The sequence below is a fragment of the Lathyrus oleraceus genome, chromosome 4, assembly GCF_024323335.1.
Source record: "Lathyrus oleraceus cultivar Zhongwan6 chromosome 4, CAAS_Psat_ZW6_1.0, whole genome shotgun sequence".
Classification (NCBI taxonomy): domain Eukaryota; kingdom Viridiplantae; phylum Streptophyta; class Magnoliopsida; order Fabales; family Fabaceae; genus Lathyrus; species Lathyrus oleraceus.
Genome location: NC_066582.1, coordinates 73,048,069 through 73,061,686, shown reverse-complemented (window position 1 = coordinate 73,061,686; position 13,618 = coordinate 73,048,069). Strand labels below are relative to the sequence as shown.

Sequence of the window (13,618 nt, the reverse complement as noted above, 5' to 3'; positions counted from 1 at the left end):
GTGAGTGCACTGCCTTTGATTCTTCCAAGCTCTTGCTCTCTCAATATAAATGGTGTATTTCTTTTGCGATGAGAGAAAGCTTTGGGGACCAAAGACTATTTATAGGCTTGATTCTACCATCAAGAATTTAAAGCTATTAAAAATCATTATCACCCAATTAAATGGTCATATCAATTTACATTAAAACCAAAATAAATCATACCCTTTTCAGAACCAAAATCCCAAAACTATGGACCACATTAAATTGGTTTTTTATTATTAATACTTATTAAAATAAAAATAAGAAACCGTTACATTCTCCCACTTGGTCCATAGAACAGATTATTGGCATAAATGAGTCATGGAAAACTTACTCAAGAAATAAATATGTGAATCATAGAGATAGTCCCTCTTAAAGCGAGTACTCATCTATGTATTACAACATGTCTATTTTCAAGTATATATCTGTAATATGGTAACTAACTTGATGAATAAACCAATGTTTACTCTTGGTCCAGATGTAACATATTTTCTCAAACTGATGTGCGCATGAAAATGAGAAAACATCATAATATAAGAGTTTTATTAATAAACTGTATGTATACAATCATGAGGAGAACCCAAGTCCCATGTTCTCTACATGATCCTTAAATTTTATTGGTGGCATGCCCTTAGTCAAAGGATCAATGATCATTAAATCAGTACTAATGTGATTAATAACTACTATTTTATCTTTAACTCTTTCTCTAATGGCTAAATACTTTATGTTGGATTATCGCAAAAAATCTTCAGAGGTTTAGAAACAGAATCCGTGATTCTAAGCCCAGAAATAAAACTCTTAAGCCATACACCATGAGAAGTAGCCTCAAAATAGGAGACAAACTCGACTTCCATAGTAGAAGTAGCAACCAAGGTTTGCTTAGTACTTCTCCATGAAATAGCTCCATCAGCCATCATAAAAATATATCCTGATGTTGATTTGCGAGAATCAACACAACCAGCAAAATCGGAGTCTGAATAGCCGATCACATCAAGATTGTCCGTCTGCCTATACATTAGCATGTAATCTTTTGTTCCTTTAAGATATCTCAACACCTTCTTTGCAACTTTCTAGTGATCCATACCTGGATTACTCTGATATCTTCCTAAGATTCCAACAGTAAATGCAATGTTGGGCCTTGTGCATACTTGAGCATACATAAGACTTCCAACAACAGAAGCATATGGAATGTTCTTCATTTATTCCCGCTCAAAATCATTCTTAGGGCATTGATTCAAATTAAATATATCGCCCTTGACAATGGGTGCAACCCTTGGTGAACAATCTTTCATTCTAAATCTCTCTAAAACTTTATTCATGTAGGTTTCTTGTGATAGACCCAAAATTCCTCGAAGTCTATCTCTGTGGATCTTAATGCCAATGACATAATATGCCTCACCCATATCCTTCATATCAAAGTTTTTAGAGAGGAATTATTTCACCTCATGTAGAAAACCTTTATCATTGGTTGCAAGTAGTATGTCATCCATATACAAAATGAGAAAACAAATTTTACTCCCACTGACCTTCTGGTATATACATTGATCCATGGGGTTTTCAATAAACCCAAATGAAGATATCGTTTCATGGAATTTAAGATACCATTGACGAGAGGCTTGTTTTAAACCATATATGGATCTCTTAAGCTTGCAAACCAAATGCTCACCACTATTAGAAGAGAAACCTTCAGGTTGTTTCATATAAACCTCCTCCTCTAAATCACCATTAAGAAAGGTTGTTTTCACATCCATTTGATGCAACTCAATGTCAAAATGTGCAACTAATGCCAAGATGTCACAAAGAGAATCTTTCTTAGATACAGGAGAAAAAGTATCAGTGTAATTGATTCCCTCCTTTTGAGTAAATCCCTTAGCTACGAGTCTGGCCTTGTATCTCTCAATGTTGCCTAATGAACCTTTCTTGGTTTTAAAGACCCATTTACAACCAATGGCCTTTGCCCCATTAGGTAACTCTACAAGATCCCATACGTTGTTGTTTTTCATGGAATTCATTTCATCATTCATGGCATCATACCACAAATTTGACTCTTTACAACTCATGGCTTGTTTAAAGCTCTCAGGATCATTCTCAGCTCCAACATTATAGTCAGATTCTTGTAGATACACAATGTAATCATTAGGAATAGCTTATTTTCTTGTCCTAGTAGATCTTCTTAATGTTTGATCAACATTTTCTTGTGGATCTTGTTGTTCAACTAATTGTTCATCATCTTGATGACCAACTTGATTTACTGGATCATCAGTAGCTTGTGGAGTCTCGATGATTGGTTGATCAACATCCATTTGAACTTGAGGGATGTTGAAAATAGTAACCAATCTATTACTTGAAGTGGAAGGTTCATACTCTATATGATCATGCACAGAAATTGAATTTTTGATTTGATCGCTCCCACTAGTCAAATGATTTTCAAGAAACTTTGCATTTCTTGACTCCACAATCCTAGTTGTATGAGATGGACAATAAAATCTATAACCTTTAGACCTTTCGGCATATCCAATGAAATACCCACTAATGGTCCTCAGATCTAGTTTCTTTTCTTGTGGGTTATAAATCCTCACCTCAGACGGACATCCCCAAACGCGCATATGTCGTAAACTCGACTTCCATCCTTTAAATAACTCAAATGGTGTCTTTGGGACAGCCTTGGATGGAACCCGGTTTAGAATATACACAGCCGTCTTTAGTGCTTCATTCCATAATGATTTAGGAAGATTAGAGTTGCTAAGCATACTCCGCACCATGTTCAATAATGTTCGGTTTCTTCTTTCTGCAACACCATTTTGGTTTGGAGAACCGTGCATGGTGTACTGGGCAACCATCCCATGTTCTTGAAGAAACTTAGCAAATGGACCAAGTGCTTGTCCATTCTCAGTGTATCTATCATAGTATTCACCACCCCGATCTGATCTCACTATCTTTATTTGTTTTCCACACTGGTTCTCAACTTCAGCCTTAAAGACTTTGAAGGCATCAAATGCTTCATATTTATTGTTAAGCAAATAAATATTCATATATCGTGAGTAATCATCTATGAAAGTGATGAAATATTTCTGACCATGTGCATCCATATCAGGACAGCATATGTCTGTATGAATTATTTCTAATATACTTGAACTTCTATTGGCACCTTTCGTAGACATGTTGGTCTGCTTTCCCTTAATGCAGTCAACACAAGTTTCAAAGTCAGCAAAATCTAGAGTATTAAGTACCCTATCTTTTACTAACCTTTTAATTATCTCTATGGAGATATGTCCTAATATCTGATGCCATGACATAGAAGAATTCTCATTAATATTACACCGCTTAGTGCCAGTTTGAACATGCATTGAACTATAAACGGATTCGACTTGTAAATTAATACGATAAAGATCATCAGACAATATACCATTCCCAACATATTCCGAATTATAAAATAATTCAAACAAGGCGTCTTTAAAATTAAAGGAATATCCAAAAGGTACAAGTCTAGAAACTGAAATTAAGTTTCGTGAGAAACTTGGTACATAAAAGGTCCTTTCTAATTTCAAAACAAAACCATTATTCAAAATTAAATTGCAAGTTGCAATAGCTTCCACATGTGAGCCCATCCTGCTTCCTGATAGGACAGTCCGCTCACTTCCCACTGGCTTCCTTAGGTTTTGCATACCCTGTAAGGAATTTGTTATATGGATTGTTGATCCAGAATCAATCCACCAGGTGTTAATATTAACATCGGTCATATTAGATTCATAACAAACAAATGAGAATAAATTACCTTTCTTCTCAAGCCATTCTTTAAATCCAGGGCATTCCTTCTTCATGTATCCTCCCGTTTACAGAAGTAACACTTTGCTTCTTTCTTGATATCACCTTGCGGTGGTATTTTGAATTTCCCTTTCTGATTGGCTTGTGACTTGTCAGTTTTGAAAGCTTTGTTCTTCCCGCGAGTGCTTGTCAGCAATGCACTCTCACTCTGTTCCATTATAAGCCTTTCTTCTTCCTGAACACACATGGTCATTAATTCATTGATTGATCATTTGTCTTTATGTGTATTGTAGAAGATCTTGAAAGGCCCATACTCAGACGGAAGAGAGTTCAAAATATAGTGCACCAGGAAGGAGTCAGACATATCAACCTCAAGTTTCTTAAGTTGAGCTGAAATGTCACGTATTTCCATTAAGTGCTCACACACACCTTTCACACTGGTGAGTCGGTAGGAGGAAATTTTTATAATTAATGTGCTTGCCAAAGCCTTTTCAGAAGTGACAAACTGATCGTCAATGGCTTTCAGCAAATCACAGACATTCTCATGCTGATCGACAGAACCACGTATTCCATATGTGACCTTAGTCTTAATGAACATCATACTGAGCCGGTTGGATCTCTCCCACCGCTCATATAGTGCGATTGCAGCTGGAGTACTTTCATCTGTAATTGCAGGTGATTCGCCTTTCCTAATAGCATAATCTATGTCCATCCATCCTAGATGGAGGAGAATTCTTTCCTTCCACACCTTATAGTTATCTCCTCTGAGCTCGGGAATATCACATCGGATATCAGAAAAATTAGCAGGTTGAGAAGCTAAAAAGATAAACAAAACTGATGTCAAAATTTGAGGCATAAATATTATCCAAATTATATGTATTATCAAGATAAACATACCATAAAATAAATCTTGCAACATAAAAATTACCTGTAGCCTAAATTTTAATGTAATAAGATTTAAAAAAAAAATTGCGATAGATTTTTCAAACCTCACACTTTACATGCATGATATAATTTTGTTTTTCTATCCAAAATTAATATTTTATGATAAAACTATCAAATTATGTACCAATTCATAATTCTTGTGGGCAAATTATGAAAATATTTTGACATTTTAATACAAATATAATAAAAATTCTTGTAGGATAAAATTCATTATACCATGTATAATTAATTACAATTTTATGTCTAATAATTTATGTGATCTCAAAACTTTAAAAAAAATAATCTCAATTAATTTAAGGATGTTGTGGCTAATCCAAATTAATCAAAATTATAACAATCACTAGACATAGTGACTCAATTATATGAGAGAACAAAAATAAATAAATAAGATATCTTATACAATTGCTTAACAAAATAATAACATTATAAATCAATTTTAATTTTTGCACAAATTTAATTCAAAGATTAAATAATAAGGCATAATAATCAGTAAAAATGAAATCATATGGATATGAACAGAATCAAAATACATGTTTAACAAAGCAGCCCAGCGGTAACATTCATGAATGCCATGGATCAGGACCTAAAAAAAAATTTAGAAAGTAAATTATTTAATCTTTTGATATATTTTGAAACATAATATTCTAAAATTCAAAACTCAAAATTAAATCACAAAAAAATACCGAATATGGAAGAACCATTCGAAAATAAGGCAGAGGCAGTAGAGACTCTGATACCAAATGTTAGATTAATATATATATATATATATATATATATATATATATATATATATATATATATATATATATATATATATATATATATATATATATATATATATATATATATATATATATATATATATATATATATATATATATATATATATATATTGATCTTATGTTCCTGATAACAAAAGAACAACAAGATCAATAAAACAAAATGCGGAAATAGAATTAGAGGTTTTACCTCCAGCCATTGTTGCAGTGTTGTGAGTGCACTGCCTTTGATTCTTCCAAGCTCTTGTTCTCTCAATATATATGGTGTATTTCTTTTGCGATGAGAGAAAGCTTTGGGGACCAAAGACTATTTATAGGCTTGATTCTACCATCAAGAATTTAAAGCCATTAAAAATCATTACCACCCAATTAAATAGTCATATCAATTTACATTAAAACCAAAATAAATCATACCCTTTTCAGAACCAAAATCTCAAAACTATGGACTACATTAAATTGGTTTTTTATTATTAATACTTATTAAAATAAAAATAAGAAACCGTTACAATTAATCCAACATTGATTCTAAAGTTATTCCCAGTTTTTCAGATCTAGATTGGAAATAGTTTGATTGCAACTTCCAAATTTGATCAATGAGGGTATAAAGTCAAGAATTTCTGGTTGTGTAGTTGAGTGGGAGAGTATTAGACTAGAGTTAGTTGTGATAGTTAAAAGTTAGTTAAGTTAGTTATAAAGTGTAACTAATATTTGTGTATATAAGGACATGGATGAGTTCACAATGTTATGATGATGATGATGATGATGATGGTGGTGGTGGTGGTGGTGGTGATGATAAAAACTTGATAGGAAGAGAATCTTGCACAATTGGATCTCTCTCTCACTCTAATCTTTTCAATCCATCACCCTCATCTAAACTTTATCTTCATCATGATATTCTTTCAATCAAACATGGTATCATATGTTTAAGGAGACCGAGTTTTTTCATTTCTTCATCATCATCAAGCTTGCAACCGATTGCAGAATCTAGCTTTAGAGAAGCTTCATCATTTTATCTGCAATAATTTTGGTGTTGTAAAGCTACAATGGTTGTTGCTGACTTCTCACCACCTGCAATACAACAAGAGGTACAAATGTCTTAAACATTATCGAATATCATTACATTTTCAGGTACAACCAACACTTTTGCATCGAAACTTTCAATCAAACTTCACAAAAACAACTTCTCGTTGTGGAATAACCAAGTAGATAGAGTAATTCTCTCGCATAAACTCCACAAAGTGATAGTTAATCCACAAATTCCTCTTGTAATACCCTAAAACCCCAACCCGTAATAATACGAATTTACACAACTATACACATAGGGTGTCTCGCAAACACAACATAAACCTGCTTCATAACACGAGTTAAATAGAGCAAATAATAACATAAACACTTGTCATCATGTGCTCGCTTTCACATGGGTTCATCGCAATAGAATTAATCACTTAAACAACTCAATAATTAATTAAGTGTCATAATAACTCTTCTTTTAAAACATAAAACTTGGTTGTGGCAAAACGCCTTCAACATCAAATAACACATAACATGACGAGTTATAATATCTAACTTTCGCAATAATAGAATTAAAAAATAATGATACATAATAAGACATAACGTTCGTCCACCCAATGTTACAAATCAGAGCAACAAAATCTAAATATCGCATAAAACGGGAAAAGAAGAATAGTTGCAACGTCATCCTTCAGCTGCTAAACATCTACTCCTTTACCTGCTCGTTTGTACCCCAAGAAGAAGCATAAAATCACACAAACAACAAAGGGGTAAGAATACACTCAAAATATATAATGGTGAAAAAGTATGCAAGGGTAGCCTAAAACAAGATCAACACCCACATATCTCATTCACATCATTTCAACATAATTTCTTCATATTAATCACAACAATTAAATAACTCATTCACAAACACCTTCATGTAAATGCAAATGCATGCAACGACTCAACTCAATGCATGTGGTACCAATCAACGAAGGTTCTTCATACAAACTAGGTCCACCCTTCTAGACCTTGAACCCACCCTTCTAAGTTTGGGACAAGTCACTAGTCTACCCTTCTAGACTTATAACTTGCCTCTTTCAACAACAGCAAAATAATGATGCATGTGATACAATCAGTGCAACAATAACAACAATGTTTAAGGCTCCCCTTATGACCGTAAACAATCATGCATTGACAACACAATAATAGTCCATTCATCTGAACTATTATCCAATAATCATAATAACAACAATTAATAATTCAATTATTATCCAACATTAATAATAATCCAACACAACATAACAACCTTAATTATGCATACAAAACATAATCTTTCATTAATCACATAGCATCACCAAATAGCATAATCGATTTAATTATAACAACTAAATAATTTTTAAATTAATTATTAACACTCAACAACATAATATAACCACTCATTCTATTAATTAAACTCACCAAAATATGCCCAACAACAGTTAATATGAACCGCGTGACAAAACAACATAGAAAACCAAACTCATCAGCTAGAAACACAACTACTAATATTGCATCTTAAGTAAAACAATATATTAACATCTTTAAGTGTACATTCATCGTCTTAAGGCATCATCATGAGATGATATTACATGTTAGTTTTCCAAAGCTTCAAAACGTGCGTCAAACGGAGCTATAAAACTCCAAATACGCCATTTTTTTATTCTGTAATTTTCCACCACAAACAGTGGTAACCGGATACACTAAGTGTGTAACCGGTTAGAGCACGAAAGACAACCTAGTAACCTATTTTTCACCATTTGAGGCATTTCGGGCCTCTAATTTCGATTCCGTAAAAAGCCTCGATCTTAAAATTCAACACACAATGATTATTTAATGATTAAAACAGAAAATTCACAATATATCACATATTGACATCAATAAAATCATGTATTTTCATCAAAATCACATCACTCATATGAACCCATACTCAATCGATATTCACAAACAGAGGCACGCTTCATGTTAAAATTGATGCACAAAAATCATAACATTTACATGAATTACATTATCATACCAATTTATTCATCTCATCTAACATCCAACAATTAAGAAAAAAGAGAGAAAAACCTAATGAGGATTAAAGACTTCCCCCAACTCAACCATGCAATCAATACCATATTTAGAGTAATTTCTCTCTATTACCTCAGATTTTCAGCAAGCAACAATGGTTTCTTCAATCTCTAGGTTCTCCTACTCAAAACCCTTGCCTTTTTTCCTTAATCCCTTCTTATTCTAAAAACCTAATTTAATCTCTTATTAATTCTACCTTGACCAAACTCCTTTTATCTTTCTCCTCCTTAGTCCTTTATTTCTATTATTTCTAATTCCCACCTCAAGTCTTATTATTTTATCTATTTCATATTTAATTTAATAATAATCCTCCTTATTTTAATTATCTACTCAATTAACTAAATAATTAATTATATTTCTACTAACTCCTAACAACCACATAAACATACAAAACCACCAGTTGCATATAAAATTTATTTAAATAACTAAGTAAATCACAAAACTAACTAAATAAATAATTTAAATAAAACGGAGTGTTACAACTCCCCCCCCCCCCCTTTATAGAATTTTCTCCCTCGAAAATTATCCGAAGAGAATAGAGTCGGATATGACTCCCTCATTTGACTCTTTAGCTCCCACATCATGCTTTCACCAGCAGATCCTCCATTCACCACTTTCACCAATGAAATCTTATTGCCTCTCAAGTTCTTCACTTTGCGATTCTCTACTCTCAAAGGAGATGCTTCAACAGTCAACTTCTCTTTAACTTGCATATCGTACACTTTAATCACCTGAGACAGATCATTGATGTACTTTCGAAGCTGAGACACATGAAACACATCATAGAGATTCAAAAGATATGGAATTAAAGAAACTCAGTAGGCTACCTCTCCTACTCTATGAAGAATCTGAAATGGACTAATGAAATGCAGCGTAAGCCTCTTAGACTTCAACACACGATCAACACTAGTTATCGGAGTAACTCTCAAGAACATGTTATTTCCCTTATGGAACTCAAGTGTTTTACTCCTCTTGTCATGATAGCTCTTCTAAAGACTCTTCGAAACCTTCATCTTCTCTTGGATCATCTTGATCTTCTCAATAGTCTGTTGAATTATCTCAGTTCCAAGCACAACACTCTCTTTAGAATCATACCAACACAAAGATGTTCCACACCTCCTACCATACAATGCCTAGAACAGTATCATTCCAATACTAGAATGGAAATTATTGTTGTAGGTGAACTCAACCAATGGTAAGTAACTCTCAGTTACCTCCCTGCTCCAAAACACAAGCTCTCACTAAATCCTCCAAAGACTGAATAGTCTTCTCTGTCTGACCATATGTATGTCAATAATAAGCAGAACTTAACTTAAGCTTAGTACCCAACACTTCCTGCTAACTCTTCCAAAATATCAATGTGAATCTCGGATCTCTATCTGACATAATACTTGAAGGAATACCATGCAAGCTAACAACCTTCTCAATATACAACTCCGCTAACTTCTGCAAAGGATAGATGATCTTAATCTGAATGAAATGATTTGATTTAGTTCGTCTATCAACAATAACCCAAATATAATCACATCATTTAACTATCTTCAGAAAACTCGTCACAAACTCCATAAAAATATTATCCCATTTCCACTCAGGAATGCTCAACAGTTGCATCAGGCCCAACTACTTCTGATATTCAATGTTCGACTTCTGACAAGTCAAGCAAGCATAAACAAACTCAGTTACTTCCTTCTTCGTTCCTAGCCACCAAAACATCTTCTTCAAATCTTGATATATTTCAGTAGCACCGGGATGAATTCTCATACACTTCTATGATCTTCCTTGTAACATCCTAAATTTTTATTAAAACATTATTTAAAAATATCACCTTAATAGTATGTGACCATTTTTTTCTTGTGTATTTGAACAAAATAATTGTTCATAATAATTTCTAAAAAACACAATTTTATAAAAATCATTAAAATAAACTATTTAAGACATTCCAAATCCTCATCTCGAAAGTTTTAATACTAAAATAATCTTCCTTACAAAATTACAAATTCAATTAAAAACCTGATTCTGTTCCCACGAGCACATGCAATATCTGATCATGTCATATCACGATCAGTTCATATCTTCAATTTATTTTTATCCAATATGTTATTTTTAAGGGGTCAATCTTCCATCATCTATATCAAATCAAACAAAATATACAATATAATATTATAAAATAAATCATACAAACATAATCGTTTAAGCGAAATCGAATTCATAAAATCCTTATTCTACAATTATTTTTATGTAAGAATATGCATGCTCCTAAATCTAAATGATCTAAATATAAACGACCATAGAGGCAACCCATAAAAGCAAAAGATGCATATGCCATGAAATGAAAATATCTTCCACAAATTCCATAAACTATCATTAAGCAAATCACTTTAAAATTTATTTCAAAATCATCCATCTCTTTATATAATCGACTAGGGCAAATCCTTTGATTCACATCACAACCACACACAATAATAAAAATCACAAACAACCAAAGTTTCATCCACATCACATCTTCATAATTCATCTGATTCACACCTCGGGCACACATAATAATGACAAATCACAAACAACACGGTTTTCACCCACATCACCTTATCACACTCAAAAATATAAGATTTAAAACTAGTATTCTTAAGCTTAACTTATCAAAATACTATATTTCAATTATCTTTTCTCTTTAGAACAATTATGCATTTTATCCTTTTATTTTATAATACCTAACTATTAGTTTCGTTGTACTCACTATGAGGAAGTGCCTTCACGTTGGACGTTTTTCTTTTCAACTGCATTTAAAGATCACCCCGAGTAAGATCCAATCTTTATCATACTTCCACATATTGATTCGAGTTCATATGCAAAAAAATTGCTCTCTTGACTCATCATCCTCCAATCATTTTATTTTCGATCATTTACGAATAATATTTAAAAATATGATATTAAAACACTAAAATACAAATTTTGAAATTAGGTAAAAGAAATTTTTTCCAAAATAGAATTCAAACTTAGATACCACTTACGTTCACTCAATCATTTTGGCGCTGGTTTCACGCAAATCAAAGTTACGGTGATGAAGATACAAACAAAATAGTAGCGTTAATTAATTAAAAAAAAACGATATTTTTAACTATATAAACGAATGGATGAAAGATAAAATAAATGTGGAAACTTCACTAATTAATTCGGAGAAATAACATAATAAAATTTGAGATTAAACAGAGAAACTTTTTTCGACAACTTATTTGAATTCGGAACAAAATTTTCCTTCTCCTCTCTACACATGAATTATAAATCAGTATGTCATATAGCCAACTTTGTGGACAATTAGGTTTATTTTTCATTTTTTTTATTTTACTTTATATACTAGTTACTTAAGTGGCTCATGAATTTTTTTTCCCATTTATTTAGTAAATTCCCATCCTTTCATTTCTAAAATACATTCCAATTAAATTACATATAGTATACTCTCTTCGTCCCAAATTATAAGTCGTTTTAGACATTTAACACTAGAGAAAAATAATTAATGTTGTGTGGAAAAGAGAAATTATGTATGACTTTCCAATGTTGTCCTTCATTTATTATAAATGAAAGATAAATATTAGAAGAAATAGTAATAAATGATGAAAGGTATATTGGGAAAATGAAATTAATGTTGTATTAGAATTCTAAAATGACTTATAATTTGGGATAAATATTTTTGAAAAAATGACTTATAATTTGAGACTGAGGGAATACTATTTATCTATTTTATTTCATTATAAATAAAAATATTTTTTATTAAAACAATTGTATTAGAATAGTATCTCATTTAAAAAGTATTAAAATATTAAAATAACATATTTATAATATTAACACTTGTCTTAATTATAAAATTCAATAAGTATTATATTAAGTTACTATAACATAGTGAGTACACAATTAATTTAAATTGATTACAATATTATTAATTTATCAAGACTATTATTTATAAATAAATAAAAATAAAAATAAAAATATATAATTAATTAAATATCATTTCATACCTGAAACAAGTTATTGAATAAATAATAAAATTTGTCAATAAAATAAATATATTTTATATAAAAATATATAGATGTTACATTCTTACCCCTTTAAAATAGTTTCGTCCTTGAAACTTGAAAGTTGCACCAAATCAAAAAAACATTTGCAAATACATCTTTCGTAACACAATTCAATTTTTTTTCAATTTATTTTAGAAGGTATGTAAACTATTCATTTAAGTTTATAATTACAACGAATAGAAATAATAGAATGTTATGCTTCTTCTGTGTACTATGATCTTTATTGAATATGATCATTAAATTTATAACTCAAGCAAACATTTTTTTAACAAATCTACTAAAATCGAGAATAATCCAAATTATTAAATAATTTACTATAATAAAATATATTAATATCAAATCTATATAAAATAATTCAATGTAGAATAAAATACTTTACTAAAATAAATTATCACACAAAAAATAAAGAATTTTATTTTCTTAAACAAAATCATGGAAAGAATAAAACAACTCTATAAAAGATAGAGAAAATATAATTTAGAACACAAAAATTAAATTATATAAAATATGAATGTTTATGGTATATTATAAATAACGAGGGGTTGTACAAATAAAAAACTAAATGTGAATGGTTAAGTTGATCTATTCCACTTATTATTTAGAATGTCCAATTGACTTTGCATGCTCCAAAAATTGGTGAAGTCGATCTATTCCACTTATTATAATCTCGTTTAATATCAACAAGAGATTGAGATGGATCAATCCCTCATGTTATCAATAGTTAGTCAACAATCATAATGATTATATAGACAATCTTGACCCAACTGTCATAACGTTTGTTACAACTTACACTCCTAGTTCGTTAAGTTTTTCATTAGCTTTCAACACATTGATTCACACTCCTCTCGAAACAACATGACTTATCATATCTAATATAAGAATTTCACTTGTACCTAAAGCACACACCATTCCTCGAGTATGAATGTCGAGTTACC

General features: G+C 31.2%; 1 protein-coding gene across 1 annotated transcript; it reads right to left on the bottom strand.

Moving 5' to 3' along the window:
- Positions 1-741: 741 nt before the first annotated feature.
- On the bottom strand, positions 742-1,218 carry LOC127136093 (secreted RxLR effector protein 161-like). Its single transcript, XM_051062690.1, has 2 exons — positions 1,104-1,218; positions 742-992 (listed from the first exon to the last, which is right to left on the bottom strand). The coding sequence occupies exons 1-2, from the start codon at positions 1,216-1,218 to the stop codon at positions 742-744; spliced, it is 366 nt and encodes a 121-aa protein (XP_050918647.1).
- Between the last annotated feature and the right edge of the window lie 12,400 nt (positions 1,219-13,618).